We start from the raw sequence: 25,971 nt of genomic DNA, 5'->3' as shown, positions 1-25,971 counted from the left end.
ACTGCAAAGTAACAGCACTACAGCAACCACATAAAAAAAACAACAACAACAAAAAAAAAACAAAAACATAGCAACCACCTAGAAATGCCACAACAACAGCGTAAAAACACCTTAGTAAACACAGGAAAACACTCTAGCAACCACCAAAACACTACTTTGCAATCACCTAGAAACACTTTAATAACCATTTAGGAACACTACAACCACAAAAAACCCAGCTATTACCCCCCTAGAAACACCTTAGCAACAACTTACAGACCCTATATTACCACGTAAAAACACATAGAGACACTACTTTCACTATAACCACACCAAAAAACTCCACCTTAGCAACCATGTATAAACACTATAGCAACCATCAAGAAACACCTTAGCGGTCACCTAGAAAACCCACAGCAACCACCAAAAAACACCATAGCAACAATGTAAAAACAACCTACAAACCATGTATAAACAACACAGCAACCGCCTAAAAACAATCTAGCAATCACGTGTAAAAACCATAGCAACCACTGAGAAACACCTTAATAGCAGCCTAGAAAAACCACACCAACCATGTAAAAAAACCATAGCAACCACTAAGAAAAAACTTGGCAACTACTTAAAAAAAAACACTGCAGCAACTATAGAAAAACATCCCGATAACCACAGGACACCATGGCAACCACTTCAAGAAACCTTCAAAACTACACTTAAACACTTAAAAACACCTCTGCAACCACAAAGAAACAATCTAACAATCACATAACAACCAGTAAGATTGAGTGGATTTTGTCTGTGGCAGCAAGCAAACGTAAAACTTTCTGAGCAACCCCTCAGCTTCTCACTGCCTTGAATTCAAGTATCTTTGAGGATGTTTTTTTTATTGTTACAATGGGTGTGTAGGAGCTGGAGGCAAACACTGAGGCATCAGACTATAACTTCCAAGGTAGCCTCTAAAAAGCCAGAAAAAATCCTGAGAGAGCATCAGGATTCTCACAGTTCACTGCCACTGTATGTTCAAGCATCATCGGGGCACAATCTGATGGCTGACACCGGCCGGTGGTGTAAACCTGAGGAGGGAAACGTGTTGCCGTCTCGTAGCAGGTGAATATTCAAACACATCTGCTGTCACTGCAACCTTTTCCCTCTGACTGTCAGTTACTGTGCAACAAAGCTGTAGGGTGCAGTTTGACATGATGGGAGCCTCGCAGTCAGAATCCCTCCACCAATGTTTGGCCCGCTGATCCCGACATTCACCAGAAGGCGAGAACCTGTCAGACTCAGACCTTAACAGCTGTCCAGAAACAAAGTGACAAGGCAGGTAAAGAAGACGGCATGCAGAATTATGAAAACCTGATTAAAACAATCTACCCTAGGACATTCACGATTCATGACAAGCATGGGGAAGACTATCTAAAAGAGGGCAAATTTAAAGTTGGCTATAACGCACAAGTTAATCCAGTTCAACGGGAAATACCATTATGATAATAAGTCGTTGATCCATCAGTTTAAAGGGTAAATATCTCTGAATCAAACTGCTCATAATGTCAGAAATTTTAAAAGATCTCTTTAGTGATCCACATGAACAGATACATACACTGCATATATATTGGAAAAACATTACCACCTTGACTTTATCATTAAAGATTTAAAAAGAAAATCTTTCAATCTGTTCCCATTTCCCCAGCACAGACGTAAAGCACCACCTGTCTGTCAAACTACACCAGAATGTGGTTTAATGTCAGGCTGTCCATCATTTCCTCAGAGTAGGTGGCACTTTTGTCACAACGGTGGATTTCCTATTTTTGAAACAAAACTCTCTATATGTATGTGTCTGTCAGAGCAGACAGCAAAACAAAAGGCTTTCACTGGAAGATATAGAAGGAAATTCAGGCTTTATATACAATTCATCATTTAATACATGCTTTAATGGCTCATACGGTACATGGACAGATAAGCTACACTGCATAGCCATTTTCAGACACGGGGATACATAACATTGCTGCTTCATCATTCTGTGACGACATTTGGCAACAAATGACTGAACCGCAAGTGATAACCAACTGTGCGTGTGAACAGTAACTTGTCTGAAATAAAGAAAAGTACACAGTGGGACTTGCTGTTGACCCAAACTGATCGGTCTCCACTTAGGGGATCATTTGTAACTTTAAGTATTTACTGAAGTTACCAACACTGTTGTTCTATTGTTCTATGTGCACAAATGTGTGGAACTTTGTTGCTTTGGATCATGCTGCTGTTTGGCACTGCAAGTATTTATGTAAATTTAGAAGAAAGACTTCTACAAACAACTGGAAACAACAAATGTCAGCTTCGGGTAATGTTTTGTGGGGAAAAAAAACTGATTACATTCATTAATGGTGAGTATCATACATTTAAGCTGATACTGTTTTCTTTGCAGTAGTTTTATTATTATCTATATTTTGGTTTGTAGCCTAAAAGATGTGACACAGGAAAATGAATGAGAAAGGTGTGCTGCGTCTTCTTTTGGTCTCTGTGATGTTTTTGGACCAATATTGTTATTGAAATGTTGAAAAATCCTCCCCCAAATCGAGTCCAACTCCAAGTACGTTGCTTGGGCTTACCTCTCTGATTGCCGTTGCAAGTTTTACAGAAAAGGGAGAACGGTGGTCATTGAGCCTGAAGCTGCCCCGTCCAGCTACTAGTGCTAATGTCAAACTATTCATCTCACCCACCTTGATTTTGGCTATCAAAGCGTCAATGGCGGCCTCCAGCTCCTGGACCTGCTTGCTCATCTCCTTCTTGCCCTCTTTCAGTCCTCCCACCACCTCATTGAAGCGGTCCATCCTCTTCTTCAGGTTACGCACTTTGACTAACCCGTCGATTCTAAAACACAAACACCAACATTTAGGCAAAGTCCACATCACACCAATTCCTGCAGCCGTTCACTGGCTACCTGCGAGTTTAAGAACTGATTATAAAATGTCGGCGCTTATATCTGCAATCAGCTGACTCCTTCTGAGGGTGATCGCTGCTTGAGATCCTCTGTCAGGGCATTACTAACAGTACATCCTGTCATTGAAAATTACCAGGACTTTGCTGTTCAGGCCCCTCAGCTGTGGAGCTCCCTGCCCGAAGATCTCCCACAGACAAACTCAGTATCAACTTTGAAATCTCTTCTTAAAACTTACTTAAATCATTTAGCTTTTTATTTCCTAAATTCTGCTTCTTGTTACTTTAACTTTAGGCTTTAATCACAAAGCACTTGGTAGCTTTGTTTTTGAGCAGCTTTATAAATGAAATTTATTATTATTGGGTTCTAATTACTGATTCATTTTGTTGAGCTAATTTTAATTACTTTACAGGCTCCTTGTGAAAGTTTTATCTTAACTTATAATACATCACGACTTCTTTCTTGATTATATCTTGTATTATTAATGTGAGTCTGAAAAGTAAGTGGTACCTTATCAAATAAATGCTGAGTGGCAATATTTATCTTTGAAACGTGGGAGTATAAAGTAGCAGAAAGGTATCTCAAAATTATACTACTATAGTAACTGAGTAAATGTAGTTTGGTTCTATTAGTGTTTGTCTTGAGGTTTTGTATTTAAAGAAGTACTTAGAATTAGGATTACCTTGAATTCTATAACAGGAGCCTATTTTTTTCAAAAGATTGCATCATACAATCATCAATTCCGCATCGATTTCTCTTGCACTGATGGTGCTTTTGGGCCTTCCATCCGTCAAACGTCTCAATATAGTTTGGCTAATTTATAGATCTTCAATCAACACGTTCGATTGGATTAAGAAAGTCTTAAAAGACTGGTGTGTCTCCTCAATGTTACTATGACGGGTTATGTTTCATTTAACGTAAACATCTTGAGTTGCCATGTATTTGGTCATTTGCTTGTGTATGCCATCACACATTTTGTTTTGTCTATTTCCCATAATTCTCAGGATGTATTTTCCTCCTGTTAAACTGGTCTGCACTGCACTGATCAAGTTCTCCTTGAGGGTGATTGTGAACCTCTTCATCACTGCAGACAGTATTGTTAGCTCCATTTCTCAGAGGTGTGGCCTTTATGTCTTGTCCTCCATCGGTGGAAACGTGACTGTTGTTAATATTTTGATTCAGCTGTGAGTCATGTAATGCTGTCTGTGAGGAAAATTAATGGGACTCTATTAGATCTTCCGTCTGACCCACATCTTTCAGACTCGATGCTCCTGGTTTCTAATGGAGCCTTTCCACAGCCTCAAAGCACAAACCAAGATAACCAGGTTTCCTGACTTCATGAAAACTTCCTGAAGAGCCACAGAAGTCCTTATATAACTTTTTTCACAGGCTGAATAGAATTGTCCATGACCAGTAAACTGATCGTGATGTGTAAAATTAGTAGGCGCCCATAACTTTGGCATTAGCTGGTGCTGAACAGCTACATTTATTTAGAATCAAGACAGGATCTGAAATGTTTCAAAGAGATTAATATGCCCAATGCAAGCAAAGTGCAATGCTTTATACTGCGGTGTGTAACAAACCATTTGCAAAGTACAACCAAATGACTAACAAGATGTTTAGATGCCTTTAGGTAACACACATATTAATGGTAAGTCCACCATCAATACAGATGTCAAAAAATCCACATGTATTCATACATAGTTTGATATTTTCAAAGATGACAATAAATGTAATTTAACACTGTAAGATTATGAACTACTGCCTTTACTAGGCCAACTTTATTGAGCTTTTTGAAGTCCTCCAAACTGGTAGTAGTATTACTGGTGGTGCTAATTGATAATATTTAAACTGTAAGTTTGTAAATGTTCAATAAACATTAATTACCAATGAAAGTTGGTACAGTTGCTGCATAATGTTGTTCCAGCAAGATTTACTTTTGTATTTAGGCAATGTTGTGGATTAGCTTGCCAAGAGGATCATTGCTTGTAAGGAAGCCAGTCATTCCAGTGAACCACACTGAGGTGTGCACAAAGCAAATTTGACTCCCCAAAGCCTCCACAAATGTTCCTTCAAAGTCCGCCTGGCTCTTTCAGTGTGCTGTGTGGGGACATCTGTGCAAGGATCCACATGCCACCACGAGTAATGATGAATAATCCAACTCTTACAAGACGAGGAATCAATGGGATGAGGATCAGCAGTTTGTCCAGTTTACGGTCAGCTCAAGCAGATTTTATGTGGATACTCACTTTAGATAAGGGGGGTGTAAAAAAAAAAGAAAAAACCCTCAATCAACTAAGGAAATAGGCACAATAAATGCAATAGAAAATCCTCTTACTGTGTTATCCACTTTTTAGTATTACCTTTGTAAATTAAAAACTGTGTTTATAAGTTTAGATGGCATTTTTTGATATCTATATTGACAATAGGCTAACTATTCATATACACAAACGTTCTGTAGTAATAGAGCATTTACACAACCATTTGGTAATACCTCCATAATAGCTCAACAACACACAACAATTTTCTAGAACAACCTACAAATGTTATCTAACGTCTTGCAATGGCTTAGAAATATTTAACATTAGGTAAAACTTTTTTTTAATTTTATTTGATGTGACAGCGCAGCTGACTGGTAAATGTTAATGCCAGTCACAGAGAGGTGAAAATCAAAAGCCATTTCAACTTATTAACAGGTTAGGAAACTGCAGCAGGCAGCCGTTAAATTGTGGTTATCTTGTTTGCTGCTGCAATAAGTTCACCTACCAGTCAGTTTGGCAGCCAGTAAAGCTCCATCCACTCTGCCTGCTCCATTGCAGAGGCCACTAATTACTCGCACAGTAATCTCAATCATGGTTTGGGCTCAGACACTTGATTCAGTGTAATTAGTTTTGACGATGACTCCATGTTTAAAGTTGCTGCTCCACTGCATCAAATAAAGTGTACACAATTCCTCCAACTGTCTAATAAATGACAGCTCACTGCTACTGACTGCTGCAGCTGCAAACTAGAGGATTGTGAACACATTTAAATCTGAATATATTGACTAGTTTTAAGGTGAGATTACATTTTTTTCGTAGCGGCTAGATTAAAGAGCATTTTTTTTAAACCACAATGTAGTATTATTTTTGCTTGAAAAGAGCACATTTCACTAGTTAGAGTATTTTGTGCTGTTTCTAGTATAGTTGACAGTGTAATGCAATAAAGCAAGGGTCTCAAACATGTGGCCCATGAGCCAAAACCGGGCCGCCCGCGGGACGACGTTGTAAAGTGTAAAAATTAAAAAGGAAGGCATTAAGTGCAAATTGTAAATTTGTAAAACTATAAATTTTAAATAATTTCCAGACCATGACAAGTTGTTTTGATCAAAAAGTAAAATACTACATTTGTCGTTTGTCTCATTTTTTGTCATTTTGTTTCTCATTTTTGCAATATTTTGTCTTGTTTTTGTAGTTTTTTGTCTGACTTTTGTCCTTTTGATCAGAAACTAAAATACTACATTGTTCAGTTCCAGATGACTAAATGTTTTGTGCCTTTGTAGAAACACTGTGATCTGTAAGTTGTAATGTGTAAATGATAAACTGAGGCATAATGCTGTTGAAATTTATTTTTCTCAAGAAATTTCAGGTGGTTCATAATGTTTCATAAAAAGATAATTCATTAAATGTGAAGATCTTTGCACTGGTACAAAGGAAAAGTTTGGAGTTGTCGTTATTTATAGGTTATTATGCTATGATTTTACCGCTCCAGCCCACATGAGATCAAATTGGGCTGAATGTGGCCCCGGAACTAAAATGAGTTTGACACTCCTGCACTAAGGTGTCAGTTCACTTGTCTAGGACTTACTGACTTCATAGTAAAAACTGTAAAATATTTGTGACTTGAGAGTACTGGCTATATGTCATTAGCCTGATCACTCATTGCTTCACTAAATCTCAGTTTGTGCCCAAACTCCGCCCCACTCATTAACACTCCACCCAGCCCCTGTAATCACACACTGCACCACATCAGCAGCACACGTAAACACACTCACACAACCTGTTAGCATGGACCAGCAGGGTGCCAAATCAGATGAAAAAAAAACTGCAGGAGAGAAAAAAAAACCCTCTTCCCCACCTGCATTCTTCATCCACCCTCTCACCTGCCTCCCCTCAGGGTTTCTGTTGTTTATCGTCAAAATATCGGCGGTAATAAGCAGAGCGGCACGTGTCGCCAGGCGACTGTCTGAGGTAAAGTGTGTGTGTGTGTGTGTGTCTGTGTGTGTGTGTGTGTGTGTGTGTTTGTGCATGGCAGGCAAACCAACACTGCCGAGCTGTGAAAGTGGCAGATAATAGAGAAGAAGAAGAAGAGGAGGAGAAAGATAAGGACGAAGGAGCGAGGAGGTGAATGTAATAAGAAAGAGAAGGCAGAGTGAATGGGAAGGAGAGGAAGATACAGAGAAAAGAGGGACAAGAGCAAAGGGAAAGGGGGAGGTGTAAAGGTGAGAGAAAGATGGAGGAGAAAAGAAAGAAAAAAGAGAAGGTTAAAATTAAAAAGAAGCAGGGAAGAAAGAAAGAAACGAGGAAGTGAAAAGAAGCAAAAGTTGAAACATCTGAAGACCGCAGGGAGAAAAAAGAACATCAAGAGGAGGAGGGTAAGAGGACAGAAAGGAAGCAGAGAAATGGTAGATGGGAGGATGAAAGAAAATATAAAGAAAGGGGGAAAGTGGTCGGATTAAACAGAAAAGACGGCAGAACAAAGTAAGAAAAGATAAAAGGAAAAGGAAGCATAGAAAGGGAAAAGAGTAGGAGGATGAAGCAATAAAAAGGATGAAGAAAGAATGGAAGAATGCAGAGAAAGAAAGAAAAGACCCACCGAGGCTTGTGCTTCTTCCTGCAGAGCCACATCCGGACTGTCTTCTGCATCATGATACAGGCGCCGGTTCGGTACAAAATCTTGTTCTTCACTGAGACAGAAAAGAAGAGAAAAAGAAAAAAAAATGATAAATTTTCTGCAGTTTTAACCTCAAAGCTAAAGAGGATAAGGTTGGACATGTGGGCTAAAACATTGTCAAAACTGAGTTGGGACCAATAACAGACTTTTAGAGGTCTAACTGTCCCATACAAGATGCTATATTTTAGAAATGAGTAACTTTTGAAGAGAAAATTTATCAAAAAGTTCCAAGTCTGCTAGATAATAGGAAACTATGATGGCTCCCAGTAGTTTTTAGACTGCTGTTAAATCACCTGAATAGGTTTTCATTATTATTTTAGACAAGAATTAAGCATTTAGATTTACAATTAGTGGTCAGTTTATCCAAATGCCCGCATTAGGAAACATTTTCAGCAGCTTTGGGCCCAACAGGTCGAAGCCCGTCAGCCCTTTGAGAACAGTTGTGCCGCTACAAGCCCTGTGGCAACTTAGAGCAGGCTCTGATGTTCAAAGCATTTTTCCTGATATAATTCCCTCCGAATGATAAAACTTGGTTTCAGGTATTAGATATGATATTTGATGCTGCCGGTTTGCATATAGCATTAAATAAATCTCTACTTTTCTCTTGCCTTTGTGTTTTGATCTCAAATTCAAATGTCTAAAGTCGCAAAAACATCAGTTTCTCTCTATTTTGGACATACTTTTGAAATCAAGTCCTGTTTACAGAGACATCACCACATTTCAATAATAACTCATTTTGGTAGTGTGCTTTGAATTGCTATCATGCTGAAACAGTCCCTTTCTGCAGACTATGAGTCATCTCGTCAGCAAGTATTTTGGTTTATCCACAGACATTCATGGTGCCATCTACAGATGTCAACTCCCAAGCACTTTTTGCATTCATATCATCACACTCACACCTCTGCGCTTCACTGTCAGGACGATGCATTCACTGTAGTAGTCCTGACAAGGTCTGTGCCTAACATGATGGAGCCCATCTGAGCTGAAGAATGTGTTCAGACATTTCCTTTGTAAAGTCACTTATTGTCCATCCATCCATTTTCTATACACTGCTTAATCCTAATAGGGTCATGGGGGGCTGGAGTCTCTCCCAGTTGACTGAGGGTGAAGGCAGGGGACACCTTGGACAGGTAACAGTCTATCACAGGGCTACACATAGAGACAAACAATCACACTCACATTCACACCTATGGAAAATTTACAATCACCAGTTAAAGTCAGTATATTTTTGGACTGTGGAAGTAAGACCGGGACGCAAACCAGGGATCTTCTAGCTGTGAGGCGAAAATGCTAACCACCAAGCCACTGTGCAGCCAAGCGACTTATTGTGTCCGACAAAATCATCATTGGGTCGAGGAAACAGTGCTCCTGCTACTGACGTATTTCATAACTGGTGGAACTGACACAAACTACGCTGTACTAACACAGAATATGGGCTGAATATGAAGCTAAGGTAGACCAGGCTCAAAGGGTGTCGGCCTGATGCTCGTCTGTGACGTTCTCCTGGTCTAAGCCTGACTCCAGGTAGATTTTCTGTCTCCAAATAGAAGAAAATATTCAGAACTCATAACGAGTTTACAAACTTTGTCATTTTAAAAAATGTCCTGCCATCCCCCTTGACGCTCTGAATTCTATTACAACGATTTAATTTGCACTCACAGGCTAATGCGGTTTACAATCTGTTATGTTTGCAGAAATTTTTGATTTCTTCACCAAGTGCTGTTATTTGTGATTCAATTCCACCCCTTTGCAAGTCTGTGGACAACATAGATGCCTTTTCTGTCTTGCCAATGAAGCAAGTTTGAATTGAATTGAAGTGAGAAGGGAGAAAAAAAGGAGGGAGGGCTGGAGAGATGAAGTGTGAAAGATAAATAGAGACAGAGATCGATAACATCGCTGCTCGCTGCCAAATCCATTTCATCTTGTTATGACCTCAGAATATGTAACTTCTACCATCAATAATAGGATGATGAATTAATGACTTTGCATTTACTGAGCAGAGGGCACCGACTGGTTACAGTATGTGCATTCAAAATCAAATATTGTCAAACTATTGCCTTTTTAAGTGCTGCTACTGTAACACTGCACACCTTGTGGAATGGACATTTATATCCAATGGGATACAATGATATGCTTTGGCAACATTTGACAAACTGAACAAAGAGTGGCAGACAGAATGAGGAAAGAAAGGGATAGACCGAGCAGTAATAGAATGAATAGAAGAGAGAGAAATGACCAGAATAAGAGAGCGCTGAAGACCTACAGAGGCAGGCAGAGAGAGAAGTGTTATGATAGGAGCCTGTAGTGACTGACACAAACTCTCCTCAGACACTGCAGTGATAAACACAAGACAGCAGACAGATACCACTCCTCCAGGAGCACAACCCCACATTATTACCAGCAGTCTGCCTCCGCTGCACAGCCTCTCTGCTGCACATATACCGCCCATGGTTTGTTTTGCTGCTGTGCTCTGCTCTGCTCTGCTCTGCTCTGCTCCGTCCACAAGGCCTCTGGGTATGATTGTGAGCCATCTGTGCATACTGATACATCTCTTGCTTGCATGATCGGATTTCCAACATGTCTGCCCGCATAAAAGCTGAGAGTGAGGAATGCACTGAGAGAGACGGCTGAGGAGGAACAACAGGGATGCATGTAGATTCACCTCATCCTCTATGCACAGTTTAAATGCCTTTGTTTTAGAGCGAAGTAATCATCCGATGCTGAACTCCTCTTTAACCTCCGTCTGCAGTGCCCCCTTGTGTGCATACGCCGACGTCAAAAACACAACTTGCTGTCATTTTTAACACCCCTCTGGTGTTTTTAGCTTGTCTGTGTTGTCTTTGCGCCGTTAGCTGTCACAGCAATATTTCCTCTTAACACAAAATGAGACCATTTATCAGAGTCATGAACTGGAAAAACAGAATCACTAGGCCCTTGAACTGAACATGCATGACATCTGGTTCAGTCTGTAAAATTCACAAAATCGAAGCTTGAAATTGTTACATTTCATCAAAGTTGCGTTACTTTGCATGTCTAATTTGAAAATTCACCACAAACAATGTGCACTCTGACCAATAATGAGCAGGAACCAATAGTCAATAGTAAAATATCTATAGTATGTAATGTTCCCACTTGTTCTGCTATTTGTAACACCTGCAGACATTTTTTTATTAAAATATTATTATGTTTTAAAGTAAAATATATAATCAAAGAAATGTTTTGTGATTTAGTGACTTTGTTTTACTGCATAAAAGATGTCTGTTTTCTCTCTACTTTCATCCATGGCTGTTCTGTTTCTACAAAGATGCAGGACTTCAAAGTGAGTGAGTAGAAATGTGACAGGATGGTTAAAAAATACAATGTCATCTTGTATGCATCATTTACTCCTGTTTACACATTACACAAGTCGCCTGTTAACCAAAATGAATGTCATACAAAGGGAGATCTCTGAATTATCAACAACTTATGAGCTACAAGTGTGGTAAATTAGAAGTATGCAAATGCTTTTGTTGCCTTGCAATTTATAAAAGTATCTTCTAAACCACCTTGTAGATTTTATTACAACCAAGTGCACATTAAAAGGCATGTGAAACTCTTTGAACATTTACTTTGACCACCAAAAGATAATTTACTATTAGAGTAAAAAGGAAAAAAAATATGTTATATGCCAGTAATCTTTTTCATTAATTTTCATCCGCCTAAAGATGTGTATTCAATGTCCTACATTTTCACTCAGATAAATAAATTAGGCAACAAATCCTGATACATTTAATGGTGTCAAAGCCATTCCTGTGATTTTACATAAGAACTTGATGAATTAGAGGATTTTTAAATTCAGGCAGACGGGGTTTAAATGAATGCTGTGTGTGCTGGGGTAATTGCTGCAAACAACACGGCACTGCTGATAGTTTGGCTGTTCAAGGTCTAATCTTTTTTTTATTTCATTACGTATTTTTGAGGCGTATTTGCCTTTTACAGCTGAAGGGAGACAGAAAAGGGAAAAGAAAAATGGCATGACATGCAGCAAAGTGAATCCAACCCGGGTCACTGTTCTGAGTCTAAAGCCTCAACACACGGTGCTTTGACTATATATGACTATATTATGAAAATTTCTTCTCTGACTGTTTTCTGGCAGTCGTTTGTATGGATGGGTGTCGTGCATTGCACAATGAAAAGCAGATAGCCTGGCAGGATATTGATAAATAGTGGATAAAAATCTGCAAAAAGTCGTGCTTCTTAAAAAGCTCAATAAATCAAGGAGGAAATTTGCTTTGGGGAAATACTATGACCTTGAGTTGTGAGACTTCAGCTCTTTAAGGGTCCAGTGGTAACAAAACAACTGTATGTGCTCATTCATCAACTTACACTGACTTTATAACTCAAAGAGAATAGAAAGCTATTATTATTGGGGGTGTTAGTATATTTTGGGGGCTTATCAGATTCAGATTTTTCACTGTCTGGTGATGCTGTATATCTTTACTGACAGGTACGGATTCACACATTCCCTCACTTTTCTCCTGAGTCCAATCGATGCCCTGAGGGTGTTTGCTTTGTAAATCTCTGGTCTGATCAGAACAGATGCTGCTTACGTTTGATGACGGACAGAGCGCACCACTGGACCTTCTTCCAGCGGCTGTGGATGAGCCACTTGTTGACTTTCTTCACCAGCTCCGCCAGGTGGTCTGGATCCGACTTCATGATCTGGTCAAACTCTGCAAACTGGACACGGCAAAGAGACGGAGTCAGAGCTGCGACTGAACACCAGAAGTGAAATTTATTTTCATCTCCGAGGAATTCTAGGATGAGTCAGGCAGCATTCCACATTTCTTTGTGGCTAAAATCTAATACATTCTGATTCTCTAATAAAACACATCAGTGAGTCTCACTGTTGGTCAGGGCAACGTGTTCCTATTTTCTTTTCCTGAAAACCTATTTAGGGTGATAAAATATTGTTTATATTTTGTTGACTTTCTATACATTTTCATGTAGTTATGTGTACTTGAAGCATTGTGGATTTACATTTTTCACTTAATACAAACACAAAAACACCTATATTGTCATAAAGCCATGCCTCTCACTGTTATGTAACAGGCAGCTGGATATATCAGAGGAAGATAAATTGGCTGAGCAAAATCTCTGACAGCTACATATTTTCATTTTCCAGTGACATATCATCACAGCACCAAGTCGTTACAGCAGGTTTTAAAAATGTGATGTTTTAGATTCAACTGCTGTCAAAGCAAATAAAGGCCAGAAGCAGAGACGTGCATTTATTGGAGCTACACTGAATCTAGTTTTCTTTTATTCATTCATGTCTGTTTGAATGGGACAGTGTTAGCTACATGGTTGAGGCTCTGGGTCTGATCAGAAGGGTTCAAGTTCTGCTGAGAAACACCCCAACAATATTTGCTCCAGGGACACCTGGAGCTGCCCCTGCACTTTGACCCCCGCTAGAGCATCAGAAAAGAGAATTTCACAGTGCTGTAATGTATTTGTGACAAATAAAAGCTTCTTCTTCTCTTGTAGCAAAGCCAAGGGTCATACCACGCTGCCGAAAGCTTTCTAACACTTAGTGCTCCTGATTTGAACGTCTGCTGAGAGCTGCTCCATGACACTGCACCTAACATTTGTTGTTGTGTTGTGATTGTGTCCTCCTGAAGACTCTGATTCCCAGACTTTGAGAGTTGGCTTCTGCTGCCTTACTAATGAAAGAAACCGCTGAATTCACTGTTATTTTCTCTGTGTCTGTGTCTCCTCCTCGTCTGTTTTTAAAGCCTGATTTCTAACGACACCGAAGTGCGTCGGGCTCTCATTTTTGGGGGTTCAAAGCCTCGTGCCTTCACATAAACAGCCTCTACCAGTCTGAAAAAGATTACCAGGACTGTGGTCTGGCCTCAGTATACACACCAAAATCCAGGGATGACACAATAGCTAAAGCCTAAAACTTACTTTAGGCCACCTAACATTTTGTAAACTTGGAAATTCCTACCATTTATGACTCCTTGCAGGTGAAAACAATTCTTTACATGTGGTATTGTGTCTACATTGGAGGGCACTGCTGCCCATCTGATCCTGTAGCAAAAAGACTAATGAGTGCAGCTAACAGAGGACTCAAGTATTTATTTATTCCTCTGAGGTAAATCTATGCTGTCAGAGTAACAGTTTGTCCTGCACAGTGTGTACCGAGGTCCTCTGAAACAAACACATGAACTTCTATAAAGTCCCTCTTGGAAACCACATGTCGAAACCAAATGTGATGAATTATTCATCTGGTGGAGAAATAAAAAACCCCATCTGTTGGCTCCGCTTCGTTCAAAAATCTCATCTCACCTCACCTCAGCAGCCACAATGACTAATGCGCTTTCCCTCTGAATGTATTGTCTTTCTTTAGGGGAACAATACCTATATTAGCCACTGCGAAGGGGGAATAGAGCAGGTTTTCAAAAAGTCTCACCTTCCCCGGCCGGAAAAACACTCTGGTCAGGCCGAACTTGTAGTCATTCTCATTCAGTCCCAGGGCTTTGAACAAAGCCTGTAACACAAATACACAGGCCAAGCATGGAAATATGGCTCCATTAAAATGATAATAAGCGCGTGGGGCAGCAGCTGAGGCTGAGAGGACTGACCTTGCAGAAGAGGCGAGGGTCGAGGCGGGTGAGTTTGGGAGGCATGTACTTCTGGTACATGTTGTAGAGTTCGTGGAAGGGAGCTCTGGAGGGGAAGCCACCCTGCATCAAGTCCAGCACGGACACCATACCTGCAGAAAGAGCCACACAGACAGGAAGTCAACAGACAGCTAGAGGTCCACTACTGGACTTAGTTTAGTTGCAAGATAATCAGGTCAACTGCACAAATAATGTTCAGCTACAACTTACTCCCTGATAACATACGACTGTTCACAAGTGAAATAGCATATTATGAATTAAGAAGAAATTTTCAATTAAAAAGCCAAAGATTGCTTGAAAGACAAAAGAATGCATGAAAGTAAATGTGTTCTGGAGTTTCGAAAGAGGTATAAAAGGAAAAGGTTTGATGTAAACAGGAAGCAGTAAGACATGAGATGCACAGATATGTAGCAGGTAGGAGTTAATAGGTTAAACTTCATCCTACTCATTTTCAGACTTTTAGATTTTGGATTTGGTTTGGTTGTTGCTTTTTGGGGTGTTTGGGGGTTTTGTGTATTGTGTTTTTATTTTCTCTTCTTTAACAGTACAGCCCGTCTGAAATAAATGAAATGGTTACAGTATTGTTCTTTTGTGTCTTGGACTGGGCATCAGACTTTCAACAGTTTTCAAATGCTAAAATATTGAGAAATGGCATCAAATGTCAGATTTAAATCTTGTATTGAAATTCAATTTCAAATTTTGGCCATTTTAGGCATTTTTTAAGCAACATTTCTGATTAGTGGGACAGCGTGGTCTTTCTGGATGGAGTTTGCATGCTCTCCCTTGTTTACAGCTGCAGCAGTTTCCTCCCAGAGTCCACAGATATGCATATAAGGTTCACTGGTGATTGTAAAAGGGCTGTTAGTGTTAATGTGAGTGTACATGGTTGTCTGGCTCTTTGTGTTAGCCCTGTGATGACCTGGAAACCTGTCCAGGTGTAACTCTGGAGCATATCCAAGCCCAGCTACAGCAAAACAAGGCACAGATGAGGTTCATGAGAATGTCATTAATATATGCTCCTCAATGAAAGCTGGAGAAATTCTAATTTTTACTAGCTTAAAAGTGAGACAATCACAAGAAATGTTTGGAACTCCTCCTGGGGAAAGAATGAACATATAAAATATACTTCCATCCAGTCTGTTTTAAAAATGTCAACCTCATTTTGGTGCTACTGGAAAAGTAAAAGCAAGACAAGTCTGATCTGTTGGTGGCACTGGAAGAAAGGGGATAACCATAAATTTTACACCCTCATCTCTGGGAATGTGGACGTCTGAAATGAATAGTTGTGTAGATATTTCACGCAGAACATCCAGTGCTGCTTTAGATACTTCAGTCTGAAATGTCAAAGCGTTTGTCCAAACAGCCAAGAACAATTTTCTGTCTAAAACAGGCATTTACCTTTGGACACCAAAACATGCCAGCAGGTTTGAAAGGCATAGTATTTTATAAAAAAAATACCAAAATCACACTATGAATCAAAGCCACTGACTGGAACAAAAAAAAAGGAAAAAATGCACATTTTTCAACTTTCCAATGATCCTTGAACTTATGTGGGACGCTCAGTTAAACTGGAACAATTAAATCTAAGCTTTAAATGTAGGAACATTTCGGCTGAACTGCAGGCTGTGTTTACGCACAGCAGAGAGGAGACAAGTATGTAAACAAATTAAGAATGTAAGTAATAAAACATCAATAGTATGCAGAGTTGCCATTTTATTCCACAGTTGGAAGCATCTATGGGCATTTGAAAAAAAAGTTGTAATTGTTCATTCAATGTAATTGAATTGAATTGAAGGCATCATAACTTTCTATGACGTAGCAGACACTTTGAAGCTCTCTCTCCTTCTAGCCATGGTTGTGCCATTTCCACAGAGGAGCAGGACTTTATACTCCAGTGAAAACTGAGCCCACAGTGAGTAAAAATGTGACCGAAACAAAACATGCCCTTGAGGTTTATACGGTTTAAAGTACAATATGACAATATGAAAGATTACTTAAATATCAGTACATGAAGGCAGGTAAAATTCAGCAATATCCAAGCCAAATGACACACAAAAACAGGATGTAAGCTCACGCTGATGCTAAACACTACATATCCAGTGATGCACTTTGTAAAAAAGACTGACTTTGGAAGAAGTAAATCAAAGCAGCAAAGCACAGCTGAATAGCTGAGTCATATAGGCTGCATGCCAATTAGCATAATTTTTCCGCTTTTCTTGCACAACTTTGTGACCCTTTTTGTCTGTTCTGTGTTTATGCTGTCAGGACTTTCCAGGCTGTTCTGCCTGACACATTACATTAATTTGTTTATTCAGACCCCCTGTAAACACAGATGATTGGCCATCTTTGAAGCATTGTTAGTCGCCTCATTTTGCTTTGAAACCTCAAATCAAAGGGCTCATTTTCAAACATCTTTCATAGCAGACACATGCTGCTAACTGCCGTTCATTCATCCTCGCAGCCAGGTTTCTAACTGTCCTTAAGTTGCTTCAGAGCTTGTGACCTCTACCCAGTGATATTTCCTCCATCCCCTCCACAATATAAAGTACACTCAGCCTCACAAGATTAAATAACAAATAAAATCACAGCACATAATGTACACAGACTTAAGAAGCTTCCATGTGTCGACACATCAGGATGCACCGCTAACGACTGCACTCTGAAATTGAAAGCTCACTATTTTTTAACTCTGTCTCCAGTCGACTAGAGGGCATAGAGTTGTGTTTTGTGTTTGTCAAATATGAATAAATGAACTGCATTAGAAAGATTCTTTGAAAACATCAGCGGCAGCAACTTGATGATTGCACAGTAAGCACTTAAAAGTCAACTGAAAGAGCAGCATTTTCCAGATTTGCCACGCAGACATTTATGGACTTCAAAAATGAAGAAATTAATGAATGAATGATCTTTGTTTACACAGCGCTTTTTACAATAGAAGATGCCCAGAGGTAGAGTTGATTCAGTGGATTCATGCGTGTATGTTTTTTTGCATGTTTTGTTAATGAAGTTATTCTTGCAAAAGGGTTCATTTTAAAAACTGCCTAATTTATCACCATGGCATATACTAGATAAGACACGACATTAAACACAAAATGTATGTGTTTTCATTGAGTAAGATTATATGTATGTTTCTAGTAACACAATACACTAGCCATGATGTCTGTATAAACCTTACAGTGAACATCGCAATGAATACTGACAAAATCGCATTGACGTGTTAATTGCAAAAGTTCTGATTAGTCAGGAGCAGGAGTGGTTTAAATATCAACAGCTACGTACAGATTGTGTGGATTAAAATGCACAAGAAGCCTTATTATCCTTTACAATAATGTGCTACATGTTTACAATCTGGTAGCCAACTCATTAAAATACGCACTAATTAAAGTCAGATCATACGATGGAATGTGCCAGAGACCATAAAGGCCTCCTGAGACCTCCTAGCCGGCTGTTTTTATCCTCTTGGGCGTCTCTTCCGTTCCCTTGTGGAAAGTCTCTTCTAGCATGAGCACAGCATTAACATGGAGAGCATGTAAAGACATGCATGTCTTATTAATGAGGTGCCACTTGTGTCGAGAAGAAAGGTAGAAAGCACTTCATTCCACTCAAGGACTTCCTCTGCCTTCTGCCCCTTGATAACAGAACTTCCCTCTTGTGTATTCAGATAAAGCAGAAACTTGTAGAGCGTCGGCCTCGAGCTGCACGGAACTCATATCAGGCTGCCATTTGTAATTGTCGCACAGTTTCCCGAAGGAAATGGCGTAGAAAAAAAATCTTGATATCATATTTAATTAAGACCTCACCCTTCACAGTTACATCAAGGCAATTTTCCGAAGTATGGATTTTCACCTCAGAGCCCTTTTGGGGAGTCTGTATTAACAACTGATCCATGAATGTGTTGAGGAAAAAAAAAAAAAACCTGTTACTTCACTGGTAGAAAGATTCAACTTGTTCAAGCCAAGCAGTCATGTGAACTGGAGGTCCTGAACATTTTATCCTAGTATTAGTCTCCCTCCACTAGTTTCTTGTAAAATCACTCATGGTTATTAAATTCTGCTCCTAACTTAGGAGGTACTCAGCTTCAATATGTCTCTGATTTACTTAAGCTCCCTAAGCCTGTCTGTACGCTCTGCTCACCACAACGAGCTCCAGGCTGCTCAGGTCAGAGAATCCTGCCCCATCTCAGGTAAGATTAAATCTACATCTCGTTGTCTGCGTTTCAAACCACAGTGGAAAAGTTGTTTCTGGTGTTGCTGAACATCCCATTTTGGGCCTGACCGTGTCACGTTGGTACACAGAGGTCTCCCACATCTATTCCTAACTATCAACGCTTCGATTCCCAGTCCAATAAAACTGATAAAGAGCTCGGCTGGGTGCAGTATCTGAACATCGAGTTTGTGTGGATGAAAGCAAAATCTCTGAGGATATTAAACCTGAGCTCATAATTTCTTCTCCTCTGAACCTGAGGGAGGGAGTATCTCTCACAGAGTTTTTGCATTGGGCAAAAGGAAAAGTTTAAGAAAACATTTTCATGTGTGTACAGACAGAGCACATACAGAAAGGAGGCTCTGGAGCTTTGTGTCCCTCTAGCTCACAGCAATCATCACTTTAACCCTTTCCAGGCATTTTATTTATTTCATTATTTTTGGACCGTTTGTGCATTGATGTGTTGGCGTCGTATTTGTGTGAGCTCTGAGGCGTGAGGGTTATGGAATAGCAACAAAAGAGCAATTTCTTCCCTGGGTTCACCCTTAAGGCAGCACTTCTCCCTGGATTTGATGCAGTTTTACAGGGTGTTGCCTGAGAGGAGGCTGTGCCTTAAAGGCCTGAGTCAGGGAACAGAAATCTCAGTGTGCAGAAAACACCAAAGAGTACCTGAAAGACAGGAGGATTATTAACTCCAGCTGTACTCTGCAGGATGTCTACTGATGCATATCTGTAGCTGTCTTAAAGTCAGTATAAATCTCCTGCACAGAGGTAGATCTATGCACTGCTACACCTCTACCTTTGTTAGTTTGGTGAATGGATTGATAAAAACACGGTCACATGGCAAATTTGTTTATTCTCCAATACGTGCTAGCCATATTTCTGTAGTTGTCACACTTCAGTGCACTTAATGAATGTTGGATTGCCAGCATATTGTTGTTCACTTTATTAGTGATGGGATTTCAAGGCTCATAACTGCCAATACAAATGAAAGGTTCCTCTGCTTGTAAGTTTGGATGGTGCACCATCCCTGTCCTCAAAGCTCACCTGAATAATCCACATTTAATCATCTACTGTTCTCTGCTACCTCAGCCAACCCGTGGGGCACATGAAGACTGTAGGATATAATGAGTAAGAAAGTCAACCTTCAACTCAAATTACTTTGTCAGTTTTTTTTAAAAAAATAAATAAATAAAAAAATAGTTTGAATTTCAAATCAAAGGGCTCATTTTCAAACCTCTTTCATAGCGGACACACGCTGCTAATTGCCATTCATTCACAGACTTAAAAATCTTCTCTATCTGGAATGTGACAAAAGGGTTAAAAGTGCAGATTAATGTGTGGCGACACATCAGGATGCACCGCTGTGTTTTGTGTTTGTCAAATATGAGCAAAATAACTGCATTAGAAAGATTCTTTGAAAACATCAGCGGCAGCAACTTGATGATTGCACAGTAAGCACTTAAAAGTCAACTGAAAGAGCAGCATTTTCCAGATTTGCCACGCAGACATTTATGGACTTCAAAAGTGAAGAAATGAATGAATGAATGATCTTTGTTTACACAGCGCTTTTTACAATAGAATATGCCTAGAGGTAGAGCTGATTCAGTGGATTCATGTGATTTAAGCCAAGTGACTATCAAATTTAGGCTTAGAAAGTGAACCTTCAATTTGAATTGCTTTGTCAGTTTAGTTTTTTTTTTTAAATAGTTTGAATTTGAGGTATTTTTTTCTGCCTGTGTTCTACATCTTTAATGATGCAATCACATATTTCCTAAAACCACTACAGTACACCCTTGGTATTTTCCTGCAGGTGCATTTTAGAAACAAGTCGTGCTTGTTCATTGTAAATGTTTTGGGTGGTGAGTCACTGCTGATGCACTCCATCTCTGTTTGTCCTTGATTCCACATTTTTCCTGTTTGTTAAAGAGGTTTACTGGCATTTTGCATGTATTTACAGTTTATCTTTTCTGCCTGTGTGGAAAAACAGGAAGAACAGGATGTAGGGATGGAAGATGCGTTAAATGCAGTGAAGGTAAAGATAATAAGAGCTGAGGAGGGAAGGCTAGCATAAATCACAGATTGTATGGAAAAGATGAACGTAGCAACCTGCTCTGCAAAGTGAAATCAATGCAGAGTGCCTTAAAATGCAGTACCAATGAACACCACTATGTGCTGGCTCCAAAAAGCTATGGCTCCCATAGACTCCCTTTCAAAAATCATAATGGTAAGCTAAGTCAGTAATTTTTTTCCCACAGGTCATTATCATGTTTTTGTTTTTTTTTTGTTAAATTCACTCATTCCAATTAGTTTTCTGGAGTTCCATTTGAAAATAGCGCTATAATTCACTTGAAATATTAATTAGATTTTACTAGATATTAAAATACGGATCTTCGGTCAAATAACAGCTAAAAATTATTTAGCAGTTTTTCAGTCCTTAATATATTTACATTTTCTTTGTAATAACCATAAATATCTGTAAAATAGTGATATTTTGCTGATATTGATACAAAAAAAGTGTAATTCTTCAGTCAATCATTGAAAAAGAACAAATTACTATCTGTAAAAATACAGATTTTTGATGTGGAGTGTTATTCACCGTTTTGGTTCGTTCTTTTTTTTGTATAGTAAATCAGTATATTAAGATTTTTGTTCTGTGATTTTACCAGTTACTATTATTCAACAAATAAAAGAAAATCTGTAAATTGTTGGAAAAAATTAGAGTTAAAAATTGTTCATTTTGTGTAGTCATTAACATTTCAGCTGAGATGTGGGGACAGAAAATAAAGATGGACTTTTTTTCTAGAGGGGACAATTAGTGCTGCTTTACTAACTGCTGTTTAAGATATATTACACCGTAATATTGGATTGTAAATGCTCACTCAGGCACAAACTGTATCAGATGATGTAATTATTATTAACACAGAAGTGAAGTGACATTTGCATGTTCCTGAAATGCCAAAAATGCCTTACAACACAACTTTAGTTAACAGTACACTGTTTAGTCAGCTTGAATTGTATGAAAAAAATTGAAAAAAAAACCCCAAAAAACTTCTATTTAACTGTGATGACCTCAACTATCAGTTCAGCTGTCCATCACTGATACATGTGGTTACCTTGTGTGATTTTGGAACTGGCTGGGTGCTGGTGGTTTAATCCCTTTTGCTACACAACTTTGAAAACTTCCAAGTAAAGGATCTGCCAACGTGATCTAACTTCCTCAGAGGAGTTCTGAGCCGGATGTTTCTTTTTTGCAGCATCTCCGCATACCGAGCACACAGCAACATGGTCAGAATGCGACTTCTCCCTCCATCGTTACGACAGCATTGGAGACCAAATCTGTGTCTGATGTTGGTCATTGTGACTGAACCTAACATCTTTAGTTTAATGAACTTAACTGAGCTGGTTTTACAACTTTGGACTAATTATTTAAATTACAAAACATTCACTTAATTCACATTTTTAAGGCATCAGAGGGTAGTTGTGCCATCAACTGGTCCTAAAATATCTGTTTTCAAAGGGCATATAAATTAATCTCTCAGTGAGAAATTATATTAAGTTAGTGGAACAACAGGCAAGAAGTGCTGTCAGGACTGGATCTCTCTATGAGGCTCAGACAAAATAGATATCAAATATCACTTTTCCCAGGTTGAACATAAAAATCTTGACTAGTGTTAAATAAGCCACAGTTTTCTGAAATCACAGACCTGAGCACTGCAGCTGGGAGAGAATCTGAGCTCCTTCAAAGTGGTGGCTGACCATCTTCAGGTTGGGCTTAATGCAGCGAATGAAACTGGAGCCCTGGAGGAGTGAAAGAGGGAGAGAGTGGAGAGAGAAAAGAAAGCAGAGACACAAACGGAAACAGAAGTGATTACACTAATAGCAGGAACCACAACCTGCATCAGACTTTCAAGACATCCATCACATCAGACTCAGGACATGATGCATTGCGCCTCACAGGTGAGACAGGAACAGTATGTGTTTGTCTCTCGGGAGATATAAAGAGCTGCATCACAGGAAGTCTGAACTTTACTGCAGCTCTGGGGTTTGTAATATAAAGCCATCACTGTGGAAGAGAAAAAGAACAAACACTGACCGTGCTGCGCAGCTTGTCCAGGAGAATATTCAGCTGGGTCTGCAGAGAGAAATGCAAAGGAAGAGCCATGAGTATTTCCACAATCAGAGCAATCCAAAAATACAGATCAGAGTTGAGAAACCTCAGAGTTGAGCCAAAGAAACACAATTAGTGGTGAACGCCCATCATCCCACATGGGGTTACAAGACGTTGTTGTGTGTCGTGTATGCAGTAACAAATACACAAAACCAAAAACTTTGGCTCTAACATTATAGATTTACTACTATGTCCTTTCAAATAATATATGTCAACATATCAAATTTTCAATACATTACACTTGAAGTAATAGGGGGTAAAACCCTAAACTTTATACCAATAAAAGGCTTTCTTCAAGTATTCAGCTAACCTAATGGTGCCAATGGATTTACTGACCTACAATAGCGGACATCCCAATTCATGTCATAAATTTCCTTGAAGAAATCTTCTATGAAGTTAATGTAACTGTGCAAATTCCAAAATCTGTCCTCCACATGCTTCTTTAGTTATGAATTGTTAAAGTTTAGCCTTCAGAGCTAAATTGCTTCATCTTTTAGATTCCTTCTGAGCTTCAGTGATCTCTTCTTTTTCACTGGATATGGTTGAAATTTGGACTAAACAGCCACAAAACTTTGGATTTGTAAGTAAACTGTTGTTGCAAAAGGTTTTATAACCAAATTAATCACAATGACTTTTTTTTTTTTTTTTTTTAACCAGATAGAACAATTTTCAATTTTCAAAAGGCTGCACTGATTTCACTTTCTTGCAACCAAATTCTGGTCTTTTGAGGTTTAATGAAATTCTTTCATGCCTAGACGTGATTTCATTGTCAAGGTGCACAAAGCCAGAAACGGTTGAAAATTAAGACATGAAATTGCATGAGCTGTCTCAGTAAACAGAGCTACAAGAAAGAATGACACACCTCAAGTTACATTTTTTCACAATTTCTTTCAGTTTGTAATTGCCAGTTAAATCACAGCATCCTAAAATTCAAAACAGTTAAGATTATTTTGTGCGCTCTTACTTTACAAGGACTTAAAATGCTACCAATAATTTCGCTAAAACAGTCAAGTGCTTGCAGAACAGATGTGAGGTCAAACACATACATGATGAACTTGAGGTTGAAATGTCCTGATGTTATTATGCATATCTTCAGTGGCAGTTGGCACTCTAGTCCTGATTAGACCAGGATCTAGCATCTGTCCCTGATCCAGCTTTGGTAAAGGAAAGTCTTTCAGTTTGGTATGCATTAGCAGGAATCACCTTCTACAGACGCCACGGTTTGAGACGAGTTACTTCTTTACGTTTATTGTGACTCACTTAGAATTAGGGCTGAGTTTCTGGCTTAGAAAAAAAAACACTACAAAGTTGCAGTGTCAACAGATTTGTTAAATAGCTAAACTGTAACCACAAAGAATCATTTAAATCGTTTGTCTCAACCAGCTTTGAGTTGCTCTCTCCTCTGGGCATTTTTAATTTCCCCATTTTTCCGTCAGAAAATGCTGAAATATCTCATTTCTTTTCACATCACAAACTGGTTCCAACTACAGTCAGGATTACAAACTAAAGTGCTTTCCTCATCTTTTCTTGTTCACTGAGTCGTTTTATTACTGAAGAATCATCAATATTCCAGCACAAGGTGACTGTAACTTTCCCTACTTTCTTGACCCTTGGACTCCCCTTCATTATTGGCTGCCTGTCGTGTTGGTGAAGCATTATTCAAGCTTACTTTTACAAGAGACTGAGGGCATGAGCAGCATCTGTGAAGATAAATGTATGTAAATATATATATTAGGGTGTCCAATGGAAGATGGATGAGTGTAAAGTGAGGCCAAACAGTTGGCAGATGCAGAAACAGTGTAGATGGAACTATTAGCACAACAGCAGTGTCCTTGTTTGTGCACTAACGTGTTTGGCAGAACCACAGAACCCAATCGAATTTCACAATGATGCGCTTGGCTGATGCGATAACCACAACAACTGAGTCCAAGCTGTACACCGTCTCGTTTTGCTAACCATGACACCATCATAATCAGACAGGGAGAGGTTCTGCAGTCTGTAAGGTGACCCCCCTTACAAAGGAACAGTTTCAGGGTAAGAGATGGTTTAGGTGTAGTGGCATTTGGCATTGGAAGGTCATGTGGTAAGTTTGTTAAATCTAGAAAGCTGCCGTTCATGTTTTCTGCAGCAGTGAGTGTACTGGCCCAGATGCAGAAGCCTGGAGACACTTTTTGGGCGTTCCACTGAGCAACTTTCATTGGAATAAAAGGGATTCCATGATGGAGGTTTATTTGTGAGAAACTGTATACATTTATAAACACTGCTGTAAGTCTGTGGGCGTCATCTATGATTCATCCATGATTCAAGTATACAAAGTTAGTGGACAGTTTACATGAACTTCCTCTTACTCCAAAATTAGACCATCAAATCTTCTTGTCGCCTAATCAACTCAAATATTTTAGAAGTTTGTGGCCTGGTTATACATTCAAACAGTTAACAAGGTGGTAAAAGCAGCATGCAGTAATGGTTCCATGAAACTACGAGTGATGACATTTGACTTCAACATGATGGCAAACTGTTGAGAACGGTCCAGGTTGATGCTTAATATACTATTTCAAATCCTGCATGTTTGTTAAAGACTTACAAGAAGATGGGATGCTATCAGTTTTCAAGGTGTCTGGGGCTACTGGGGCAGTGGTCACTCAGTTAAGGCTCTGGGTTCCTGCCAAGCATCCCCACTTCCAAGCTGCCACTGTTGGACCCTTGTGCAAGATCCCTATCAACTCTCTCTGCTCCAGGGGTGCTGTTTAATGAGGCGACTTCCCACTGCAGGAGCTTGGGGCAGGCTCAAGGTGGCACAAACATTTGCAGGAACAGCATCATGATCGGCCCTTTTAGCCTTTCCATTTCCATCGCACCATTGTTTCCATTGTGAACGCGACATAGAGTCAGAGTGCATCAAAACAACATCACCCAGTTGTTTGAGCGTGTAGGAATTAGGACGACGGAGGAGTTGGCTACTACTGGACTACTACTGGACGAGGACATTGACAGTTTGTCTTCTCCAAATTTAAGCAATTAGCATTTGCCTTGTCTGTATGTTTAACTAATCAGCACTGAGGACCGCGCAGCAGTTTCTCAGGGCA

The 25,971-nt window shown here is 39.4% G+C and overlaps 1 protein-coding gene across 6 annotated transcripts in view; it reads right to left on the bottom strand.

The window, feature by feature from the left end:
- Positions 1-25,971, bottom strand: part of myo6a (myosin VIa) — a 201,577-nt gene that overhangs the window by 54,809 nt on the left and 120,797 nt on the right. For all 6 annotated transcript variants that reach the window (XM_055015731.1, XM_055015733.1, XM_055015734.1 and 3 more), the window contains exons 19-25: positions 22,811-22,849; positions 22,422-22,515; positions 14,473-14,603; positions 14,301-14,378; positions 12,436-12,565; positions 7,769-7,859; positions 2,697-2,847 (exon numbers count right to left, since the gene is read on the bottom strand). In XM_055015731.1, coding sequence (XP_054871706.1) covers positions 2,697-2,847; positions 7,769-7,859; positions 12,436-12,565; positions 14,301-14,378; positions 14,473-14,603; positions 22,422-22,515; positions 22,811-22,849 — 714 coding nt within the window. The remainder of the gene's footprint in view (positions 1-2,696; positions 2,848-7,768; positions 7,860-12,435; positions 12,566-14,300; positions 14,379-14,472; positions 14,604-22,421; positions 22,516-22,810; positions 22,850-25,971) is intronic.

This window comes from Amphiprion ocellaris, chromosome 12 (genome assembly GCF_022539595.1).
Source record: "Amphiprion ocellaris isolate individual 3 ecotype Okinawa chromosome 12, ASM2253959v1, whole genome shotgun sequence".
Lineage (NCBI taxonomy): Eukaryota > Metazoa > Chordata > Actinopteri > Pomacentridae > Amphiprion > Amphiprion ocellaris.
Note: the sequence above shows the minus strand (reverse complement) of the source record. Positions and strands in the feature narration are given on the sequence as shown.